The 24,402-nt window shown below is 41.5% G+C and overlaps 1 protein-coding gene across 10 annotated transcripts in view; it reads left to right on the top strand.

Annotated features, from left to right (window-relative positions):
• The window catches only part of RAD51B (RAD51 paralog B), a 401,339-nt gene that overhangs the window by 191,521 nt on the left and 185,416 nt on the right, over positions 1 to 24,402 (top strand). For all 10 annotated transcript variants that reach the window (XR_007243566.1, XR_007243567.1, XM_048485427.1 and 7 more), the window contains exon 10: positions 6,863 to 6,941. Coding sequence is in view for 8 of the 10 variants with exons in the window: in XM_048485427.1 (XP_048341384.1) it covers positions 6,863 to 6,941 (79 nt within the window). In the remaining 2 variants the exon portion in view is untranslated. The remainder of the gene's footprint in view (positions 1 to 6,862; positions 6,942 to 24,402) is intronic.

Consider the following 24,402-nt stretch of genomic DNA (forward strand, 5'->3'; position numbering starts at 1 on the left):
CCAAGATGGAGTTGTAGCTGAATAGAACCCTAGATATCTAACTTCAAGCTTACACTTGCTCTAGGACATGGTTGTTCACTTTCCAGCTGTATTCGCCTAAGATTTTGCAAAGATCTTAACTTTGACTTGTCATAATTGGCGTCAGCTTATTTACATGACAATAATCACCACTACCCAGTTTAGTGGTTTTGTACTTGGGAAGATGACAAAGAACAGTAGATCTGCATAGAGCAGAATTATCAGGTATATGTAGGGAACCTAGCGTGGTGGATGGCCATCGATTTTGGTTAAGGTTGCAGGGGAAGTCATGAAGAATAGACAAAATAGACTAGGTGCCAGTGGGCAACCTTGTTTTAACCCTTTATTAACCTTAGTGATTCTGTTAGCGGTGCCCAATCTCTTCGGAGTTCTTATTTGGCAGTTGTATTAGGTGTGGGCAGCTTTAATTAGAGCTAAAGTCTCTGTTCCATGTTTAAGGATTTTAATTTATACCATAACAGTTCCTATCTACGAGTCAAAGGCACCCTTCAAATCCTAAGAAAAGCAGCATAAAGCTTGCTTTCCTTGTGCCCTAAATGTTGCTTGCAGATCGTTGGGATGAGCAGTGATCTAGGTGGAATTACCTGCACGAGCCGATTTTATGGGCGAGAGTGGCCAGTGTTGGTCTGTCAGCTCTTTTAATTTTTTCAGTAAATAATTAGCATACAATTTGCCCCTCCCGATAGATAAAAGGCTGATCATTATAATTAGAGGGACACTGGGGGTCTCCCTTTTTGTAGGAATTTTAACGTTGCGCCAGTCCTTAAAGGAATCATTAAGATTTTGTTGATGCATGTAAATAATGAGGCCAGCACTGGAGGCCCACAGTCTGGATCAATTTTTTTAACATCTCTGCTACAATGATATCAGGGCCAGCTGCTTTCCCAGACTTTTAGTTGGTAAATTAATTCAATAACCTCTTGCCTGTTAACTGGGGGACCCATTCAGGCAAATCCTGCCTGGGCTAATGCTTGATCTTTGGTCAATCTCTTGGTGGTATAGAAATTCCAGGTAGTGTTTTTTTGCCATAATGAAGGGTGATGTCAGCTGCTATTGGAGATTTTGACACATGCTATTTGTTGGATTGCCAGAATTGTTTTTTATTGTTATTGGATAGGGTGGCATGTAGTAGTTACTCCCAGTTAGCGGCTTTATTGACTCTTGGTACGTTTTATTTTAATGAGGTTTAGCGTAAAGTCTGTTTGAGACTGAACAATTCAGGAGGGTGGGAATTTGGCCTTGGGGCCTAAATCTGTTGTATATGATCGGATCTGTTGATTCAAATATTTACACTCAGTGTCGACCCAATCTCTGCCTTTGAGATTTGCTTCCTTCTTGGTTCCCTAAAGGGACACCAAGTAATGTGACAAGATTTTCATAGTTTCCTATACTGTTGCTAACATTATCTGCATTAACTACTGACCTAGGGCACTGCAGGTGGTATTGCTTAGCTCCTTGGTTTTATTACATCATTTGGATTGACCATCTTATTGTGGAGTCGTGCTAATTACCTTATGGTTTGAAACTATGGCAGTAGAGGTCTCTCGCGAGGGAGAGGATGAGTGGGAGGTGGTAAGCGGTCATGAGTCCCTATCCTAAAGGCTTTGGAGACTGGCTAACAAGTGTGGAACAGTATATAGTCTATTAGCTGCACCCATGAGGAAAGAGATAAAAGTGAATTCACCTGAATTTGGAAACTATTTAATCCATTTGCTTAAAATTTGTTTATTATTAGAAGGGCCAATTTGGCTAAATGGAATTGAGTTGGAATTAAGATCCTTAGATCTCCTTGCATATGGTGTAAATGTAGCTGAAAAGAGGAGTTCTTGATCTATATCTTCTTAGGGCATAATTGGATGGGATGAACCTGCCACAAGTTAAAATCCCCTTCCTACTAACTCTGACTGGGGGTGCTTGGCTTCTAAGTCACCTATAAAATTTGACCAGTCTTCTCCAATCACTGTCATTAGCTACTAGCCCATTTCTTGGGGGAGGTAAACATTCACTAGGATAAAGCTTTTGTTATTATACAGTATTCTGATGGCCTGTAATTGGTTCCACACACACATCAAGTTCAGTTGAGGCAATTCCTTGAGATATAAATGTTACTAAGCCTCCTGATGGTCTGCCTCTCTTCTTTAAAGTTGAGGCCTGGAGTCTACAAATGATTTGTAACCAGGAATATTGATTAGGGAGGTCATCATGTCTCCTGTAAAAGAATGATATGAAGTTGGGTGAGGTAGTGGGTAAATTCAGAGTTCAATGTCTTGTTGCCCACCCAGCAATGTTTCAGGAGATGATCTCAAGGCCTGTTGGCGGGACATTTGGTGGTAGTAGTCAGTCTGTAGAGTTCAACTTCCCAATTTCTTCATCGATATGGTGTACCACACATCCGTTTCTATTGCTGTTGTTTAAAGATGTTCTCACTGGAAGAGAGAGGGTCTGGGAAGTTGTATTTCCCATGCTAGCCCTATACAGACTACAAGTGACCTCTGTGTTTGAGTCCATATGGCGTCTTTATATGATGGATTATTGGGCGCTGCTTGTTGAAGTAAAGGTAAATCTTTATCCTTGTTGAATGCCTCATAAACTTCAGGTTCAGGTAACTCCTTGTCCTTCTTGGATGCCTCAGAACTTTCAATTCGATGATTGCTTCTGTTATAAGAAGGGATTCGGGGCACTTAGTTGTACTTGTAGATGGTGGTGGCACCCTTGCCTGCTGTTACCCAGATTGTAGGGGAGTCGGATGGCTGTTACTTTGGATCAGTGAAGGATATAAAGCCTCCATGGGTTTTGGGTCCACTTCCCATTCATACACCATGTTTTTTAAGAGGGGCGTGGACAATTGTTGTTGCTTTTGACTTGGAGTTTCCGCATAGGGAGCTTCACGAGCTAATGTTGCTGGAGTTAATGTTGTTAAAACTGGGGTGGCACTTGTCAGTTAGTTCTCATCCAAGATCAGGCCAGTCCTGTCCTGTAATGTCTTCTTTGGTCCTTCTTCTCTTTGTTGTCTATTTGATATCCCTGTGGTGGTGATTTTCTCCCATTAGCTCCTCTGTTCCTGATTGGGATGAGTAGGCTGTTGATCAGAGAGAGTTGTGATACCAATTGATTCCAGTCTTTCACTAAACCTTGAATTGGGAGACTAAGCATTGGTACTGTATTCTTAGGTTCCCTTCCAATCAGCTTATTCATCACTGAGTCTTTAAACATTCTTACCACCAGGATATCATATTTTTTTCTGCAAGTGCTCTTTAATTTGGAGCAGTCTCTTAGGAGTCTTGCTGCGTAAAGGTAAGAGCAAGCCTTCTGTAATGACCCATTTTTGGGAGTGACTCAAATTTAGAAAGATGTAAGCCTCCAGGTTTACACTGCAACAGAGAGCTTAGTGACTGCCTGATTGAATAATGACTGTCCCAACGGTTTGCATTCAGACTAGAGTCACCAATATACAAGGTTATTTGCTCCCTTTGCAGTACTAAGGACTGTGAGTTGTGCCAAAAAGGGCAGCTTGGTTTCTGGTCCTTAAAATAGGTGTTGAGTTTTCCTCCTATTGACAGAAGTTGCATACTAAATTGTTCCATTGTTTGACTGAGCTTGTCCAAGAACTCCAATTTAGCTCCTATCTTGTTAAAGTTATCTAAAAGGAGTTCCAGGGTTTTGGAAATTAAAATAGCTTGACCGGAGATAAGATCAGACAGTAAAGGGAGTCTTGCTTGGTAGTGTTTAACTCCACTCCATGGAGCGGGGGGCCGAATGACTCATTTAAACAGTTGTCTTCTCTATGCTGTTGCGCTTCCTCTAGAACAGCAAACCTATTTCCATGGTCCGTTTCAATTATAGGTCTTTCTTGCAAATAGTTGGCTATTTTGCTTTGTTTTTTCTTACTCTGCCCAACTGAGTTGGGGGAAGAAAGCCGGCGTTTCCTATTCCCCATGCCGTTTCCAAGCTCTACTGTTGCAGCAGTGATTTACAACGGTGATTTACAACTGAGAGCAACTCATTAGCCGCTAACACAGCGTATTCAAAGCCCCTTTCAGCTTGCAGGTATTCAGAGCTTTTGCAGAGTGGTTACAACAGAATAGTTACAACAGTTACAGCAGCTTAAATTTTCTTAATGGCTTAGTGGAAGGGCTAATAAAGATAAGTTGTTAAAGAAAAACTTGCGGAGGAGCTGGAAGCGTGCATCCACTTCGCCTGCCGGAACCGGAACCAATCCTATTCGTGTATATCTGAGTATGTTATTTCGACAATGTTTTAAAGCAAAACAAGTTTAAGAAATACAGTTAAAATTACTAATTTCCAGTATAAAATTTGCAACAGTTTCACAAAAGAGCACATCAGAGTTGTTCAGGAGATTGGGTATCTTATAACACTCTTGCCACTGAGAACATTGCAAGAAAATGGAATTCATGTATTTCATGCGTATCTTATTGTATTTAGGGCATACAAACAGAGAATGGTCAAGTGTTTCAACCGTAATCAGATCACATGAACAAACTCTTTTAGAACGTTCCATATTCTTGAATCTTCCCTCCAGCAGAGCTGATGGCAGCACATTACATCTTGAAGTAGCCAAGGCTCTCCTCTGGGTGGGATTAATCAGCAGACGAAGATGTGCTGCCATAATTCCATGCTCGCATGGGATTAGTCTTGGGGAATCAACTTTTCCAGTGTCAGAGTGACCACTGGGGATAGGGAAAAGGAGGGATTCTGATGTGGTTCTTGTGCTGAATCCAGTTGATTTCGTGCTCCTTGCCTGAGAACTGTGCTGTAGAATTTTTTTAGCTGCTCAGTGTCCCTTATGCTGTTACTAATGTTTTGATGGTTCAATGTTGATTATTTATGTTGCTGTCTTTATTATTTTATTGCATTATTTTTAATTGAGGGCTAACTCAAGCAAATCTCTGTAGAGGTGGCATGTATAGTGTCTAAATAAATGAGCAATTAAATATCCCCTTATAATTTTGTAACGTGAAGCCTCATGAACAGATTAAAAAGCAGCTGCAGAACTGTCCATGCTTTTGAGTAGAGATTGCTAGATCACCCAATGAGATTAAATGTAGGAAAGAGATTCTAATTGTGTGAGGATGCATCATGGTAAAACACTGGTAATGCATTCCTCCTTTCTCCATCTGCCTTTTTTGTAGGAATAAACAGTCACTTGTGCCGAGGAAGGGAAAGTGCAGACTGGTTCCGTGCAGCAGGTCACTGAGCTTCTCTCATATCCTAGCATGGCTTTACCAGTAACACATTAGTCAAGCAAAACATTGACATTATTTACTCAGCTTTTATTCTTTGGCTGTACTTGCTGTGTTTTATGTTTGTATTTTGCTTTTCTGCTTCAGTAGCAAAGGGAGATTTGTAATGGCCAATACATACCGTATAAAACAAGAGCAAGAGGTTGTTTGTCTGGGTGCCTACAGAGAGACATGCCTTCAAATAGTACTGTTATCCAGAGAGGAGAAAGCATTATAAATGCTTTGATTAGTACTTCCCTGGACCCCAACCTTATTTTGGAATCTTCAGTCTTAGTACATATGAATGCACTATGGAGTTATAGTAGGAAAGAAGTAGGAAAGAAGGGGACAATTTTGGATTAATAAGAACAACTTTATTAGCTAGCAGAGCAGGTGAAGAAAGGTGAAAAAAGGTGATAAAAGAGCTGTTCTGTAGCTGCAAGATCTTGACTAAATGATGCGGGTGAAAATGTTAGGAACATAAACTACCAGACCATGGCCAAACAGCCCAGAAAACCCACAACAGCTAGTCACAGTTCTTATTTACATCTGAACTGGTGTTATTCAGTGAGCAACAAGAAATGGCACAACTGAAAACTGAGAAGAGTTACAAGCTGAAGAACTTTAATCCTCAGACAGAAGAGTGGCCTTGGCAGTGGCTGTTTGAAGATCGTATAGATATTTTTTCAGTGTGCAAGTACACGCACACAGAAAAATGAAGGAAGAAGTGAAGTCTGGTATATATTCTGGGCATTGGCAAAATGGGTATGACATCAGTGTAATTGAAACAGAGCTCTGAAAAAAACCAGAATATGCTTTGGATCAGCAGCCTTGTTAAATAGCGCCCTTAGGGCTACAAAGTTGGAAATACCGCTGTGAAAACCACAGACTGGGAAATTGCTTTCCAGTTCCTTTCCCTTTTTTCCCTGAGGCAGAGATGAATGAGGAAATCTGCTTCAAATTTGGGTTGCAGACATGTTTTGCAGGAATGGCAGCAGTGAACCTTCAGAGTACCAACAACTACCAATGTCCGTTCTAGAGTTTCCATATGTAAATCATAATATGAGGGGGTCTACAAATTCCAAGCAGAATTTGCTCATATTGGCCTTACAGTTTTGTGCCTTGAGTGCTTTGAAGAAAGTAAAACCAGCACAGAGATTGTTGGAAAGGACTCTTTTTTCTTAATACTAAAACTTCTATGTTGGGTCTCACAGTTGGCTCTGTAGATTGTGCCACAGTCCATCTTTTCTCCTTCAGTATGTGCAAGAATACACAGATCAGTCAGTTGTGCAGATCATTCTCTGTTGCCTGTTGCAACGTACACAATGGAAGGTCTTGGTCAAATAACATGAAACCTTGGAAGAACTGAAGCAGCAGTTCAAAACCTAAAAAGCTAGGGCACATTTATATACTTCTGCATTAGCATGTGGGGCTGCTGAGAGAAAGTATTTGAGGAGCTGCTTTTAAGGAGTTGCTGAGAGAAAGTATTCTGGATTTTGCTGTTTGCAGTTGTTTGTATTTCTCTGCAAAGTGTAAGTGTAAGCACGCACCATAGAAATGTGTTTGTCTTTCTATTTCTGCAGCTTCTGATAGCCAAGTCCCCAGTTGCTCCATTCACATCTTTCCTATACACGATTGAAAATTCTGGTTTGGTCCTGCAAGGTAAGAATGTGAATTGAAAATGAACAATGTTATCTTTGTTTCTGAATCTCAGGTAGGCTGCTGTAACCCCATCTTTTGTTGAACTGATTCAAACGATGTGAAATTGAAGTGTTGTGCGCTGAGTTATAAAATGCCTGAAGTCTTGTTCTTGGCTCACCTGCAAAGCAGATGTATTCCCCGCTGAAAGAGGTTTACATCTTTTTCTTTAAAATTTGGATGTGGCACAGCCAGCACCATGTTTTGTTACATTGACCACACTGAACTCTTAATGGTATTATATGAACCTGTTAAAAGATACCTTTTGAATCTGTATATTATGAACATGTTTGAATATGACTTCTTCTCTGCTACTTAAGCCTATTGTAACCATTGACACTAAAATGTCTGGCTCACTATTGTTCTGGCATCAGTAACTGTGAAACGTTCAAAACATTGTATATGGTTGCATCAAATGTGGTAGGCTCATGAACTCAGAATTATGGTAGAATCTGTGTGTTGGAGTAAGAACATACTCATTATGGGAGAAGACAGGTTGAGGAAAACGTACTGTTGTCTTTGTTTGGCTGAGTCAGTGTTTGAAGGAATTCTTGAGATGAGTTTTCTGCAGATTCCTTCTTCCTGCCTATACTTTTAAACAATGTGTATAGTTAAATTTGAATGTAGGAAATGTAATCTTTCTTATTTGGTTTCTGAAATCCAACCAACCTCTAGCTCTGAGGAGATGAGAGGGGGCTCTTACAGTTGCTTGCTAGGACATAGACCTTGTTTGAAGGTTTGCTCCCTGCCTCTCCTCTAATTAAAGTGTCATCTTGAGCAGGTCTTAGACTTGTGCCACATATAGGAAGTTATACCCAAATCAGAATCTCTTGCGTCTCTTTGAATGCAGCATCTTCCTGATCACTGAATACAAAGTTCTGTCCAAGAACAGCCTGAATATCCAGGAGGTTGCTGTGCTCCCAGAAAAAATAGGATGTTAAGGCATTTCACATAGTGAGATGGGCAGAGAGTCCCCAGGAGCTAATGTTTGCTACTGGAGAACAACTGAAAGACTGTGTTTTTTGCACATTAGTGGTTCAGCTGTTGTGCTGTTTATCCTTGTATTATAATGTGTGAACTCACCTATTATTGTTTTAGGTTATATTGTCTAACAATGAATGTTGCTAATGAAGGGAGGAATAGAGGATGGTTGGAGAGGAAGTTTGGCAGTCTGAGACATGTCTCTCATCTCAACCTAAGAACATGAGCCCAATAGTCCTATAGTAGTCCTGTAGTAGCTGACCAGATGCCCTAGAAGGCCTACAGCACAGGGTACAGAAACCAAAGCCACCCTTGCTACAACTTGTATTTAATGGTATGCTGCCTCCAAACTCAGAGGTCCTATTTAGCCATCCTGGCTAGTAGCTATTGATATTCATACCCTCTGTGAATTTATCTAAACACATTTTAAAGCTAGCCAAGGTTAATGGCAACCTCCTCATGCAGCGAGTCGCAAAAATTTAGTAATGTGCTGTATGAAACAGCTCATCCTTTTGTCTGCCTTGCTGCATGAAGAGATGAGTGGGAAAGAAGTAAAGCCCAACCACTCAAGTAAAGCCCACTATCTCAGTGCCACAAGCAACCTATAGAGTGAACGTTTTTTCTAAAGAGATATTGAGAAATGTCAGGTAAAGGATGGTATCTACGCTGGTGACTGAAGAATGTTTTAGTGCTAATGAATGGGCTCAGTTCCATGGACTGACTGCAGAGGCAACATTTCCATTCATTCTTTATTGTGTGCAGTAGGCAGTGTCAGGAGGAGAGCACATTCAAAGTGTGTGACAAGGGAAGGAGTGGATGAGTGTGGGAACTGGTGAGGAACAACAGCTGTCTGAAAAATGAGGCTTAGGGGGGGAGAGAAGGGGAAATCCGATCACAACTCTGTTAACCAGTAGGCCATAAATAAACTGATATTAGAAAACATACCTGAAATCTCTTTTATTGTGGAGGGCAGGAAGGAAGCTAAAAACATAGTAAAAAGTTTGATTTAACCGCTCTGCAGGCCATTCCCCTTGCCATCCCTAGGGGATTAGGAGGTGGGAGTAGAACTAAAATTGCAAGAAGCTCTCGTCTTTTGTTCCGTGGGCCTGGTGATTAATAAAACGGCAGGAGAGGATGGCTAGTTAGGGATTTCACAGACTACTATTTGATGCAGTTTAAGGAGCTCCTTGGCTATTGTTACAGTTAAAATGGAAAGCGGAACTGTTCTCCATTTGCAAAAGTCTCCAGCCTCCTAGGGAAAAGCGGGCTGTGAGTGAAAAAGCTATTAACATGGTAATGCCACCTCATTCGGAGGAGTGCATCAAAATCCCCTTTGTTGATGTAAATTGCTGCTCTATTGCCTGGTCTCTTTGGATCTCATGGTCTCTGTACAAGCACAGAAAATTGTTTAGCAAGGCTCCAGTGGAGGGAAAACCACACCTCTTATATCATTTTAGTAGATCCCAAGCTGCCCAAGAGCACTGCAGTGGGGGACTTCTGTTGCCTTTGTAAACGTGAACTGTTCAGCGATGAAAAGAATTCAATTATTCAGTGGGTCTTTTATTAACGCTTTCACCCTTGAGAAATACTGCTCAACAATTTGGAGACAAGGATGGCTAGTCAAAGGGCTGAGTTAGATTTTAAACCATGTTTCAAGTATATATTGTGTGAATGCAAGCCCCAATGAGTCTTCTGCAAAGTCCCTGATGCATGAGAAAACTGGGTCTATAGTTCTAATTCTGTAAGTATTGTAATTTCTATAAAGTGACAAAAAGCCAGGGTTAGCATATTGCTGACTATATTTGTGGATCTCAGTTTTGCCACCTGAATCAGCTGCAGAGTGTTCCAACTGCTGATTAAAACTGCATTTTTATTTCAGTCAAGAGAATGTATTTTAAAAATACAGACATGGCTCCGCATTTAGACCTACTGTTAGGAACTCCAATGTTAAATAGCTAAATGTACATTTATAAAGATGGTCTTCCTAACAGGATCTCACCCGAGATGGGATAATCTATTTAGAATCTAGTGTGATTTCTTGTTGGCTAGTAGTAATTAGTCTCCATTCATTACTCACATGCTCATACAGTTGGTGTATGAGTCAGAACTGGTTCACTTTCATTCCTGTGTTACTATATCCTGTCAATGAATAGAGGAAAAAGGAAGAAATGTGCTAGTGTCAGAAAAGTAGTCATTTTGTCTCAACTTGCAATAGGTGGAACAGAAAGTTCAGGAGTTATTTTCATAAATACCTTCGTATCTGCATTGAATGGTACAGCCAAGTAGCTGAAATTACTGAATAACTATTTTTGTAATCAAAGATTGAAAATAGCAGTGCGTATGAAATCATATATTAGCTGGCTATTGCTGATATAAATGAAATCAGAATTTAACCCAGGAATTTTTTCAGATGTGGCAGATTATGTGGGGATATGGATGCTACTTGAGCCATGACAAGTAGCAAGTTTTGTTTACCAGTGACAGGTTTTATTTACCAGTGAGCTCAGATGTGGTAAACCAGGTATTATAATTGTAATTTCTTGCTATGGTTCTCAAACTTTTTACCTCTAGATAACATAAACCATGGCAATGTCTGCCAAGGAATTCTGTACATCTGCTAAGAAATCCCTGACTGTTACAGGGGGGTGGGGATGTTCTGAGGTGCTTATCAGACACTGGGGAGGTACTGTCCAAACTCCTGGGAAGACTGCTGATCTTCTGACTGAGAAACCACGTCTTGTGAGATCTTCCGGGTTCCATAGTTCAGTTTGCATACTATAGTTTTATCACAGGGGAAAAAAATTATATACCTGCATAGATTTATTTTTATATTTAGCACACTTTCCCAACATTTCCACAGTTCCCTGTCTTCAATTCCTACCAGTTTCTTTCCTGTCCAGTTTATATTAAGTGTGCCATATAGCAGTTACTTTCACGTTGTTTAGACTTAGGATTCATCTTTAATTCCATTCTACAACATGGGACCCACATTTTAAATAGTTTAGCAGGGCTTTCTCTCTTTTTTCCTTCTCTTCCTTCCTCTTCTTCCTTAGAACAATTATTGCAATGTTGGATGTGACCCATCTTAGAATGGGGTGAGTCCCAGATGTGGACTATCTAGATTGCCAAGACTAGCAGCTTGGAAGTAGGCTGGTATGGTATCAATTCAGCAGAGATTAAAACAAGTCTCCAAGCTGTCTGTGAGCAGCTTGATTCAACAGTTTTCTCAGGTTTAGGAGCCTGGATCATAAGCAGGTATATAAAGCCAAAGGAGATCCATGTTGGCTTTTCAAGCTTTGTTATTTCTGTCTAGCTAAAGTCCGCAATAAACTCTTTTGCCCATTGCAGTACCAGTACTTTAGTACCATGGAGTACAGGTCAACAGTTTCCACTCCTCACAAGCTGTCCTGATGATGGGTAAAGGAATGGGACACCTTATTCCTGCTTCTGAAGTGCCTTGTTTGAAAGCTGACACTTTACTTTTAATGAACCACAAGATATGTTTGAGCTCCTACTGCCACTCTATTATCTGAGACCACCTCATTGTGAAAAGAATACCTTTTGTGAATGAATCCTTTAACATTCCTTACAACTCCAGACAATATTCACTGTGCCTTCACCATCACATAATGGGAACTGTAGCTATGCTTCATTTCCCAAGTGTGAGGAAATGCAGCATCCTGCCATGCAGCAAGACTGTTTGAGGGCTGATTAGCAGTAACAATGGTACAGATAGGACTGAACAAGGTCTTCCATTTTTCTGAACAAAAAGGTGAGATGTTGTAAGACAACTGTACATGAATAAGGATGAGTGCAAATTATATATCTCTGTAAAGCTATGGGTTGGCTAGAAAACAAAAAAAGTTTCTAGCCCATTTAGTTGTATTTTATTTTATGTAATAGTGGGGTAGTGAGTAGTTAGCATTTAGCGCTAGTTAAAGGAGCCGCATGGTTAAGTGCTTGCACTGCCACTCACACGGTCAGGAGTTTGAGCCCCCTGGGGGTCAGATGTCCTGGCAGCTGGCTCATGGTCAACTCAGCCATCCATCATTCTTGGTCGGTAAATGAGTACCTAGCTCATAGCTAGGGGGTGAAGAATAGCCGGGGAAAGCAATGGCAAACTACCCCCCAAAAGAGGCTTGCAATTATTTAGGGTAGTTTGGATGTTAACAACCTCTTCTATAGTCTAAAATCTGAGGAATTGGCATTCAGCTCAGAGGCATTTGCAAGCCATTTTGCAGAGAAAGTCTTGTCCCTCCACCAAGCCCTTCTGGCCACAGTTGATACAGTAAAGGAACTGGAGACCCCTTGGCCATCTTCTGGTCTTTGTTTAGACCACTTCAGTCGCTTCGACCCCAATGTTGTAGACAGGACTCTGGCACCTGTGAGACCTACCACTTGTTTGTTTGGTCCATGCCCTTCCTGGTTGGTGAAAGCCAGCAGGGAGGAGCTTCGGGGCCACCTGTTGAAAGTCATCAACAACTCCCTTGATCAAGGAGTTTTTCCTGGTCGGATTAAAGAGTCAGTGGTTAACAAAGAAAAACCTGACAAGAGACTGGTTTTTGCTCCTGGTACCTTGGTCCTTGACTCCACTGGCACGTGACTTTGTAAGCAGCTTCTTTGCTTCCTACGAATCCTTCTCTGTGTTGTAAAGAATAATGGCTAAGGAAAATATCCCTAAACTTTTGCTCTTATAAAAACTTCACTCTAGAACATATTCAGATCACAGAGCTTCCTCGTTCTCCTTTACAGCATAGGATTGCTTTCAAGGGAATGCATCTGATAGATTAAATCAAGATGTACTTAAGTGGTTTGCTGGGCCAGGTCCAAAGTCCAAAATTTAATTAAATACCAAGTTTTACAAACTAATCTAATACAAAAAGGAATGCATGCATTGGTTCTTTTATTTAGATCCAAGCCAAAAATAATAGTTTTCACAATGAAATTTATGTGTTTAATGAAGGAGAACTTTTCCTCAGATAGTTCAATATACTGCATGCAAATGATGCCTTGTTAGAACTGTGCAAAAGCCTACAAAGGCCTGTTTGTTTGTTTGTTTTTTAAGAATGGGCAGGGCAGATCCTAAGGAAGCCCACAAGAGACAGGTCAGAGAAACTCCTATGTAATCCTTAAGCCTGAGTGACCAAGAAATTATTCACTTCTATTGTGCTAATAGGCTTTTTATGTATTCTTTGTAAATTCTAGAGATGTACAATTCAAATTCAGAAATATGCAGAAGCACTGAATAATGATATATTCCAAATAGTTATGCATAATCTGAATTTTATAGTCTAGTCTTGATGTTACACTGGTGTAGATCAAGGACGTAGGTAAGGGGGGGGGTTCTCAGGTTTAAACCGCCCCCATTGCATGTCCAAAGCTCCACCCTCCGTTTGTGGGTTTTTTGTATTTTTAAAGTGTTTTTGGTTTTTGGCCTACGGGGGGCGCAGTTTTTAGGCTAGCAGCACCAAACTTTCAGGGATTGTTTGGGAGACTCCCCTGATGATACTACCCAGGTTTGGTGAGGTTTGGTTCAGGGTGTCCAAAGTTATGTACCCCCATTGTTTCCAATGGGAGCTAATAGAAGATGGGGCTACACCTTTGAGGGTCCATAACTTTGGACTTCTTGGACCAATCTTCATCAAACCTGGGTGATATCATCAGAAGAGTCTCTTACTGATACCACCCAGATTTGGTGATGTTTGGTCCAGGTGGTCCAAAGATACCCTGAAAGTTTGGTGCTGCTAGCTTAATAATTGCACCCCTGACAGCAGGCACCCCCAAAATTTCCCCAGAGTCTCCTTTTAAATCCACCCCCTTCAGCATGGATTTAAAGGGAAAATGTGAGGTCCCCAGTTTAAACATTGAAAGTGATGTTGCTTCAGGGTGGGGGATAATCCGCCCCAAAACAGCATCACTTTCAATATTTTTTTAACTGGGGACCCCAGATTCTCCCTTTAAGGTGAATTTAAAAGGAGAATTTGGGTTCTCTAGTTTAAACACCATTGAAAGTGATGCTGTTTGGGGGTGGATTCCAGCATCACAGCGGCTGGCGGGGGGGGGGGGGAAACTGAGATTTTGCACTGGGATCTATTTTTCCTAGTCTGTCCAGAGGGGAGGGCAGACGGGGCTGCTGGCTGGGAGTCCAGCTGGTGTGGGGGCAGGGTAGGGCAGGGCAGGGGAGTCTGCTGTCCCTGGCCTCGGAGAACTTCTTTTATAAGCACCAGGGGCGGGGCTTGGGGAGGTGTGGCCATGCCCCAGGGGTGGGCATGGCCCTGACCCCAACCCCCCCATAAAAATCTATACCTACGTCCCTGGTGTAGATCCAGGTGGCCAGATCAGCTGTAACAAGGTAAGAGGCCGTTTTTTGAGCTAGGCTGAGTTGGAAGAAAGACTTTATTTGCAACTGTCTTAGCTTATTTGCAACTGTTTCTTCAGTAATAATTTTGGATCCCAAGGCTCTTAGCTGAGTCAGCAAGAATGGGCAGAAAAATCGAATCGAATGATAATTGATCACCTTATCTTTCTGTAAGGAGGGTTTTTAAAGTAGTGGATGGATAATTGCCCCTTTGAATGGCTGAGGCCACTGGTCCAACATGAAAGGTCAGCAGGCTATACACTTTTTTCGTTTAAATGTTCCATATCTCTTATGTAATAAAATTAGGGGCTCCTCAGACATTCATTTCTTTTCATCCTAAGTTCATATTGGACATAGTCTTAAACAGGGGTGGCCTTCCTGTCTTTCTCCCATATCCTAACAATTACACTAAGCACTCTCTGTATGTGCCTTGGCTGTAGTCAATCAGTGGCTTTATATCTTCATAGAATAGCACAATTCTGCAAGGATGTAAATTTTTTCCAGAAAACTCAATTTTCAAAAGGAATAGACCGTCTTTTCATGTTGTATTTTGTTTCCTACCACACTGTTCTATGAACTAACAAAGCAACATCTTTCAGGTACTATGATAGAAGGAACTCTTATTAGTTGCATAGAAACTGTCTTTGTATTTTCCAGGGGTATTTCACTTCCTAAGCTTTGCAGGAAAGATTCCTGGTTCTCGTGATCTTTGGAAGAAGCAGTGTGCTTCAGCTATCACAGCAGTAACTGATTCTACTTTTCCAGAGCCGTAAGCAGTATTTTACATGTGGTTACCAATACTCTCCCATAGGTACGTCAGTCTTCAATTTCCCCATGTATGCATATACCATAGGGTCCCCAACAGGCCTGGAGTGAGGAGGAACTGTGCCCGGGGTGCATGTGCTTTCTGCGCCCCCGCTGCACCCCTGTCCGCCCCAGAATGCCACGCCCCTGCACTGGTGCGTGACCAGTGCATTGCGCACCACCCCACCCCCTTGGCTTTTGAGTGGCAGCTGCAAGTACATGCTCCCCAACTGGGTGCCTGCCAAGTATTTTTAGAAATTGGGCAAGGCCAAGTAGGACTTTTGTCCAACAAGACTTGACTGTTGGAGATTTGACTGGTTATGCAATTAAAAAATGCTTTGGTTGCAGCTTCATCCACAGCACAAGTTAATCCATGGCAATCATTTTGTGGCTGACTCATATCCTTCCACAACCATTTTGTTGCTGTGTCCACCTTGCTGTGTCAGGATTAGCCTTGGAGATTCGGGTGCACCAAATCCGGATTCAACCCCAATCTGGGTGCATTCGGGCATATTTGGGTCCAATTCGGCCGAATATGTCCTGCCCGAATATGAATGAATCTGAATGCAAGGAATTCGGGCTTGTGGGAGGTATTTTTGGTGTTCTTTCAGTTGCCTGTTAGGGGCACATTTTTAAAGCTAGTGGCACCAAAATTTCAGGGTCTCATCCAGAGACTGTCTTGATGATACCACCCATGTACTTGCAGCTGCCACTCAAAAGCAACAGCCAATCAGAACAATCACTTGGAATATTTTCCTCAGTACAAGCTTTATTTTAAATCAATTAGCATACCTATTCACTTGTTTTCTCCCTCTGACAGCAAAATCTTCTTTAAACCATTAAAAACACAGATCAATTTCTTCCATTCCCACAGCACATACACAACAACAGCAATCAGAAGCAGACCAAGTTTATTTTTCCCATCCCCTGCCTGACTTCATTCAAGCTACCATCAAAAAACAACAGTCAATCAGAATGCTGGATGCTGGGCAAGCTCACAGGTGCTTGCAGCTGCAACTCAAAAACAACAGCCAATCAGAATGCAGAATACTGGGCGTGCTCAGACATGCTTCCGAAGTAAATACAGAAGTCTGGCTTATGCAGAGCAAACTGGAGCATTTCCTACTGGTCCTAACTCTGCTCCTGGGCAGAAGAGGGGAGTCGTGCAAAGGGAGAAACAGGGATCAAAAAGTCCAGGTATATATGATCCTGGTTCAACTCTGGGGTAATTGTGCAGTGCAAAAACAGCCAAAAAAGTTTCTAGAAAGTAGATCATGTAAAAAGCTGTTGTTTAAATCACCAGGGAAATAAACTAGAATTAATGTTCTGCTATACTGAATGAACCACTCTCCTCCGCACCACTCTATTCTGTCCACAATCATGTTATCCATCGTAAATATTTATAGATTCATGCAGAAATTGATCAGATTTGATATAGGCAATCTAAGATTAAAGTGGAGTGAAAAAATTATTAAAACATTAATGGTGTGAAATGGTGTGAAGAAGATATTAAAACATTAGAGGTTTTCTGTTATATTAACTAAATTATTGGCTCTTGATATGCCGCTTAGCTTAATTCAACTGAAAGTTTTGTAGAGAATAAGTTTTTAAGACTGAACTTGACTACAAATGATCTCTGCTGGAAATGAAAATAGCCACAGGGTAATTTAGTCCATATGTTCTGGCACTACCTTTGCATCGCACCAGTCTGAAAGAAGTGGGAGACTGCATAAACATTACCTTATCCGCAGGATCTAACTTTTACCTTTAATCATTTAATATTCGGATATATGTCAGCCATCTGGGCACTCCCAATGAAACCAAATGAATGGATTGCCAGGATAGCTTTAGTGACTAAGAGAATAATCCTCCAACACTTGGGAGGGAAAACCCAAAGAACTGAGCAGTGGTTGGAAGGAATGCTTGAACTTGCTCGAAAGTAGGAAAAATATCTTACAAAATATGCAGTTCACTTGAGCCATTTAATTTAATATATCATCAGTTCCTATAAAGGTCTGTGAAAACTAGTTCCTGAAACAAGCATAGAGCTTTACACCTCTTATTTCAGTCTCTCTTTCTTCCCCTTTTTCATTTTTCTGCATATCACAACAATAGAATTTAAAGGACTGGGAAGATAGGATAATGGTATCCTAACATAGAGAGATAGACAGCATATTGTAAAAACAGGGTTTTAAAAAAATAATCTTTATTAGTTTACAAATTTAAACAAATTAAAACATCCTGTATCCTTTATCCTCAGTTTCAATCAGAAAGAAAAAAATATCAATTTCTTCAGCTAAACTTTCTGCTAGAACATAAATTCTGTACAATCAATTTCTCCACATTCAAGTTGCGATTTAAAATATTTATAAGTACTGCTCTATTACCCAACTTTTGCACTATTTACTTAATAAATCTGTGTCCTTTTTAAATAACAAAACCTTCTCTTTTTTCTATCAGTGTTGCAGATTTGCTGAGGAAAATGGTAAAAAAGGTTTTAAAAGTCAGTTCTATCAAAGGATGAATTTAAAACAATGATTGCATAAATAATTACAGTTTGATTTCATTAATATGATCCTGTGATTTTCCCCTGCATGAGAACATATAATTGTACTAGGTCTGTGGGAATGACCAATGATGTAGAGGGGGATTTTTGTCAGGACGAGCAGTAGTCATATCAAAAGAGTTCTAAGATGCATCCTTTCCTTTATTTACCAACTTCATTAGACATGCCCTGCTTAAAACAACTTCTTAAAAAATGGAAATCAGATTTTCTTTTATTTTGCAAGAACAAGAACTGAAGACTAACTTCAATTTACCAGCTAGAGGAAATTCAATCAGTAGTTGGAATGTGACTTTTACTCTTTATACATGCACTACTTACCCTGCAACTGTTTGCTTCGCAGTGGGTTTTCCCCATGGCTTTTTTATTACACCTGGGATTCTTGTGCTCTGAAGTATCTCTAGCTAAGCCAATCCAATTTTTTTGCCTGCCCTCTACATCCTCATTCTCTCCAAGCAACTTCTGTCTGGGGAGGTTGCCTGCTGGCTTTTTTTTGGTGGGGGGGGGGGTTGCCATCTGTTGTGTTAATTAGATCGTGTAAGTTTTACATCAAATTCAGCAATAGACTCTCTGCATGACAAACAAACCTTGATCCTTCAGAAGTGTTGGCCAGAAGAGTGGGAGAAACTATTGTTGTAAGGACAGGGAAAAACGGGAAAGAGTGAGAAAACTCAAAGGAAGCAAAACACATGCTGATTCTCTTTGCTCTCCCTGCATAGGGAGAGGAAAAGTTTCACTTTCAGAAATCACAGAGATTCTCTAATCTGAGAATGTGGTGACTGCTGAAGGGAAAATGTGAGTGTAACTGAGAATCCAACCTGAAGGGAATGTGAAGTCAAATATGAAGGAGACCACAAGTGTGTAAATGGCCTTTGTTTCCTCTATTACAGGGGTGGCCAACCTATGGCACTCCAGATGTTCATGGACTACAATTCCCATCAGCCCCATCAGTGCAGTCAAATAGCATAAAACATCTAAGAAGCAATAAAATAAGGCTAGGGTTACAAAATATTTTTGGGATCAGATTGGATACCTCAAACAATGCAGAAAATGGAATTACAAAAGTAGAAATCAATGCAGTAAGAACAAGACAACCTATACAATAAACAGATATCATGCACAGCAAAGAAGACTACAATCCTGTTCCCTTGTAAAAGTGCCTTCCTGAACTATTGTGTTAAAAATAACCCTATTATTTTTATAAAAATGCCCTCCTGAACAATTCTTTTTATGTAGTTTTTGGAATGACAGACACATGGCAGCTTTCCTGACCTCCTTAGGCAGTCCATTCCACAAGGTGGGGGCGACAGCAGAGAATACACATGTATGGGCAGCTAACAGTCTTTTCCATTTGCAGGCTGGTTTTACTCAGATGAGTGAACCTGTTATGGAGGAACATAGCAGAAGAAAAACTTTGTATGTGATAACTAGAAAAAAAAGAAGGGCTCCCATAGTGGCTTCCAAACTCCTTTCCCTTCCTCTCCCCACAACAGACACCTTGTGAGGTAGGTGGGACTGAGAGAGTTCCAAAAAACTGTGACTAGCCCAAGGTCACCCTGCAGGCTTCATGCATAAGAGCAGGGAAACAAATCCAGTTCCAGATTAGACTCACAGCTCATGGGGAGGAGTGGGGAATCAAACCTAGTTCTCCAGATTAGAGTCCACCGCTCTTAACCACTACACTACACTGGCTCAGGAACCTTGACTTGAGCCTGTTATCTGAAACGTAGCCAATGGAGTGATTATACAATGGGTATATTTATACTCTACCTAGCTCCTGGCAGTAAATGAACTGTGGCTATCTGTACCAATTGGATGTCGCAAGCTGACTTCAAGAACAGGCCTATGTACAGTAGTATAGGCTTGAGGTAATATGTGGCCAGATCAGCCGGGTCAAGTTCAGGAGCCATCTTCCAGGCTAAATGAAGGTAGGAAAAAAAAACCATTTTTTGCAGCTGTGTTAGCGTGTTTCTTTAGCAATACTGCTGGATTCAGTATAACCTCTAGGGCTAGGCACTTAACCAAGTCAGCAAGGATCAGCTTTACCCCACTGAATGTGAGAAATACTACATGCTTCAAGACCTTAGCCTTCCTGACCAGTATTACTTCTGATTCAGCTTCAGTGTGCACAGCAGTCAGGAATTGGCTGAAAACTCCTACCTGATCACCAGGCAAGTCCCTGTGGAACCTCACAAGATAAAATCTCACACTGATGACAACTGCCCAGTCCTTTCCTAGGCTAGTGGTGGCTGGTGCAAAAAAAGAGTAACCTTCCTTGCCTCTGAATATTGCTCACAATCCTTCTAGTTCATGCAATGAGAAACCAATAGCTGAAACTGAATTTCCTGCATTCCACAGCAATACAGAGTCTGAACTGTGCAGCCACCAGAAGGCCGGCTTCATTTTCATTTCAAAAGTTTTCTTATTCCCTTGAGGGGAAAGACTCACAAGCAATAGCAAGGAGTGAGAGTAGCTCCAGACTTCTCCTCCCAGAGAGTTAAGTGTAAAATGAGTTAAATGCCACTGCCAAGTCTGAACAGGCAAGCGAAAAAGGCAGCCTGCTGGCTGGTCACAGCTGCATGATTTGGCAGAGGTAGCAGCAATTGATGTATCCCCCAAAGGCACAGGAAACTTCAGCACATCACTGTATGTACACAAATCAAAACCATCCATTGAAGAAGGGTTAAACTTGCTTACTGAGCCCTGAGAATACAATGAACAATTTCAGCACCCTATTCATTTCTAGCAGACTTCAGCTCCTCTTTCATTCCTGCTTCAGTTTCTGTGGTGCGCTGGCACATCCTTTCAAGAGAGACATGATTCAGGAGGAAGCTCATTAGGACTCTTCCTCAACCTATCCTTTCATCTATCACATTTTGTTGTCCACATCTCACTAAACTGGCCAAGAGACAAAGATTTACAGATGTCTGAGTCTAGTTGTGTTTCTCCTTTAAAAAAAAATAGTCCATTGTGGCCTGCCAACTTGAAAAACCAGTATGTTTGTTTGTTTTTAATCTGAAAAGGTAAAATAAATGCTTTGCTCCATTGCTTTGCCTTCAGTGGCTTTATGCAGCATAACCACTTCAGGTGCTTATATAAAATGACTGCTCAAATTTACACCTAAAATAAGCAACACTTCAAAAGCCATGGTTCCCAATGTGGGGATAAACACAACTAAAGAAGCGCAGCCATCTGATAGGATTTCCTTCCAGGCCAAGTTGGATATTGACTAAGACAGGAAGCAGAATACCAACCTCTCACCCTTGCTTTTGCAATCAGTTCAAGACAGAGGACTGCCCATTCCTGGTCGCCAGTACTATGGCTCACTAGGACTTGCCTGCTATTTTTTGTAGGTGTATTGTTTACCCAGAGTCAGTCCTTCCAAAAACATCAAATCATGTTGGGTTGGGTATGTTATATTCTTCAGTTTCTGTGGTGCTCTGGCACATCCTTTTCATTTGCCCTATTAAGGTCTAATTTGCCAAACATGAGCATTGCCTGCTGGAATAACTTCGGGAAGGTTTGCAAAATGTATTTTCTTGGCAAAAAGAGTCTCACAGGGGCACATTTACAGAAAAGCTGCCATCAGGGACTGAAAACTTGTAATGAATAAACTGGCTGTTGTGGATTTTCCAGGATTTTTGGCTGTGGTCTGATAGTTTTTGCTCCTAACATGTCACCCTCAGACTAAATGTTAGGAGCAAAAACTACCAGACCATGGCAACACAGCCCAGAAAAACCAGAAAAGCCTACTGAAACTTATCTAGTTGTTTTGAGGTACCATAGGCAAGGGTAATTATCTAGAAAACTGCAACCCAAAATTGCCTCTGATTATTTCAGCTGCTAAATTCTTCCCAACCCTGCTTTCTTGGCCTAATTAACAAAACAAAAATGGATGCTGACAAGTGAGGACCCAGCAGGTCTGTGGGGGGATGGAATCCCATCGTATGAATTGCGGGAGGGGAGCCCCTTCACCGCTGGCTTCTACTACTCCTCTGCTCACCTGCATTACTGCCCATTCACATTCACATAGCAGCACAGGAGTAGTCCTCCGCCCACTTGCTTTACTGCAACTCTTTGGCTCACATAGGATCAGTGTCTCCTCTCGCTCATACTCCATCCTTCCCCCTGCATCACCGGGCCTCTGCAGTTGACGCGGCAGCAAGTGGTGGTAGTGATGGTGTCTCCTCCTCCCCCACCTTTTTTGGAAAATGGCCATTTCCTCCAAGGCTGTATGAAGATCTCCTTTCTTTCTACGTGCCCCTGATATGTGGATTTAAGTAACCACAGATGAGGCCATGTTGAAAATTATATATAGTGATGATAAGATAAGCAAAATGAGAATGTGAGGAACATATTGTTAATTTCTTTAAATATATAAGAATCAGGAAATTGACCAGGGAGGTGGCTGAGCCACTTGGTGCAAAAAGAGTGGAAGAACTGTCAAGGAGTAGAATAGATTCTTTATCACATTTTTATTCTGCCCTCCTTCCCCCTTCCTTCTCCCTCACCCACAGAAATTCATAGATGAGTGAAATTTGAATTTTGGGCTATGCAGTCAGATGCCAGTCCAAGTCTCTATCTACTCTGCCACACTAGCTGTATACAAAGACAAGGAATGAAATCTTCCTTGCTTATTATCTAAGATATTATTGGACCTTTTTGGGGAGAGGGGGATTAATAGCAGGGCATTATTTGTTATAATGATGGAGGGACATGCTTGTCATATTAGCAGAGTTGATGTACTAGTGTATCTGCTCCACCCCAAGAAATCATACTGCCCATGGAAACACTGCACTGGATCTGAGCCTCTCTCTGGTACTTATTTTAAAATACCTAAATATGAAAATGAAGATATGTAGAAATAAACGTTTTTGTTAACTGTATTGCACAATGTGAAACTCTTTGCTATTTCTTGAAAATGAAGATAACTAAAAACTCAGGATCATAACTGTTAGAATCCCAGGAAAGGTAAGAGGAAACAAAATTTAAAAGTCATAAGAAGTTAGATATTGAGCAGGCCAGTCTAGATGGGTGGGCTGAACGCACTTATGGGTGGCACAGGGCCACACTGGCACATTTGGTCTCCCTCTGTGTAAGACACCTCTCCACCAGCAGAGAGCAAATGTGCCAGTGGCCAGCCACCCCTTGGCACTGTGGTGAATGAAAACAGATGCCCTGGCTGCCACAATGTTGCACTGGCATCTGGAACAGACACTAGCATGGGGGGGAGGGCATTCCCAGGGTTTTGTGACCAGCTGTGCCACTCCAGGTTTGTGACCAGCTGTGCCACAGCCACAGCCCTGGACTTATGCCACCCAACCATTGGGCCCCACGGAGAGCTTTCCAGCAGCAAGGAGGGTTTTTTGTTCTCCCTACCTGTCTCCAGCTGCCACAAATATCTGGATTCCACTCTAAACCGTCTAAACTAACATGTAGAGAAACTCTTATTACTTGTCATGCAGAGAACAGAACATAGTTTTACACTGCAGGAATGTACAGTGATGGTAGCTGTTGGGGGGGGACTGAGGAAAGGGTGGATAAATATAGATCAATAATGGTTTTTGGCATTAGTGATTATGCCTCACTACAGGAGGGAGGACAGGCATACAATGTTATGTACTGTTAGTTAAAGGTTTAAAAAAACAAAGGAAAGAGAAGAGGTTAAAAGGCTAAATATTCAGAGCCATTTGCAGTTTCCTTTAAAACAAAATGGACTACAACTGAATGTCAGGGTTCCAAGCCCAGAAAAGCATTACAGGAGGACATCCACTGTTGCTGTTTGACATCAGTGTTGTTTCTTCATGCAAAGCAAAGGAAGGAAGAGAGTTTTGCTATCAGATAGAGAGGAAGGATGCAATATTTGTTGATCTTGGCAGCATTAACGCTAAATGTGAGGAAATATAGAGCTTTGCCTAAATGGTCAAACTCAAAAAATTTGGAATTTCATACATATACTGAGCTAGGTTGAACAGAGAACCTCATAAGTGAAACAGCTTCTCCAGTGCCTCAGGGTTAGTTAAGCACTCCATCATTACTGGGTCTGGACACTCTCCTACATTCAAGTTATTCAATTTACACATGCTGTATTGCTCTAGGTAACTCATTTGTGACTGGAGTGACTTGGGAAATTGTATACTATTGTCTAGAAGGTACCTAATTTTTAAGTAGTCAAATGAGCAGCAGACTCATTTCTAACTCCCACCCCCACATGCCTGAAATGTTCTAACTCCCACCCCCACATGCCTGAAATGTTCATGATGGGGAGAAGATGAGGAAAAATCTTGAGAAGAAACACCTGAGAAGCATTTGCAATTGGAATATCCTTTGTGAAAGGTGATGATGTCAAGGGGGGGGGGGGGTTGATGGCCATGCTCCCACATCTGCGTGTTCAGATCCACAGAGCTTCAAAGACCTTGGAAGCATTTTGTTTACACCCTTATCTTGGCCCTGCTCTCTAGCTTTTCTCCTTGCTTGGTCAGAAGCAGAGGTTTGGCATGACCTCATAGGCCTGCTTCCTCCCTCTTATAACATCGTCCTTCCTAGTCTGTGCAGGCTTGTCAGGTGGCCTCAACTCCTCCCAAGGGGCAGACCTCCATCCCAGAGCAATAGCCCAGGCCACAAAGGCCCATCCCTATTTGCCTACAAGCCTATTTAAGGCCCAAGCCATGTTTACAGCTTTGCTGATTGGCCAGTGGTGATTTCCACCCCCACCCCCT

This window comes from Sphaerodactylus townsendi, linkage group LG02 (genome assembly GCF_021028975.2).
Source record: "Sphaerodactylus townsendi isolate TG3544 linkage group LG02, MPM_Stown_v2.3, whole genome shotgun sequence".
Taxonomy (NCBI): Eukaryota; Metazoa; Chordata; class Lepidosauria; order Squamata; family Sphaerodactylidae; genus Sphaerodactylus; species Sphaerodactylus townsendi.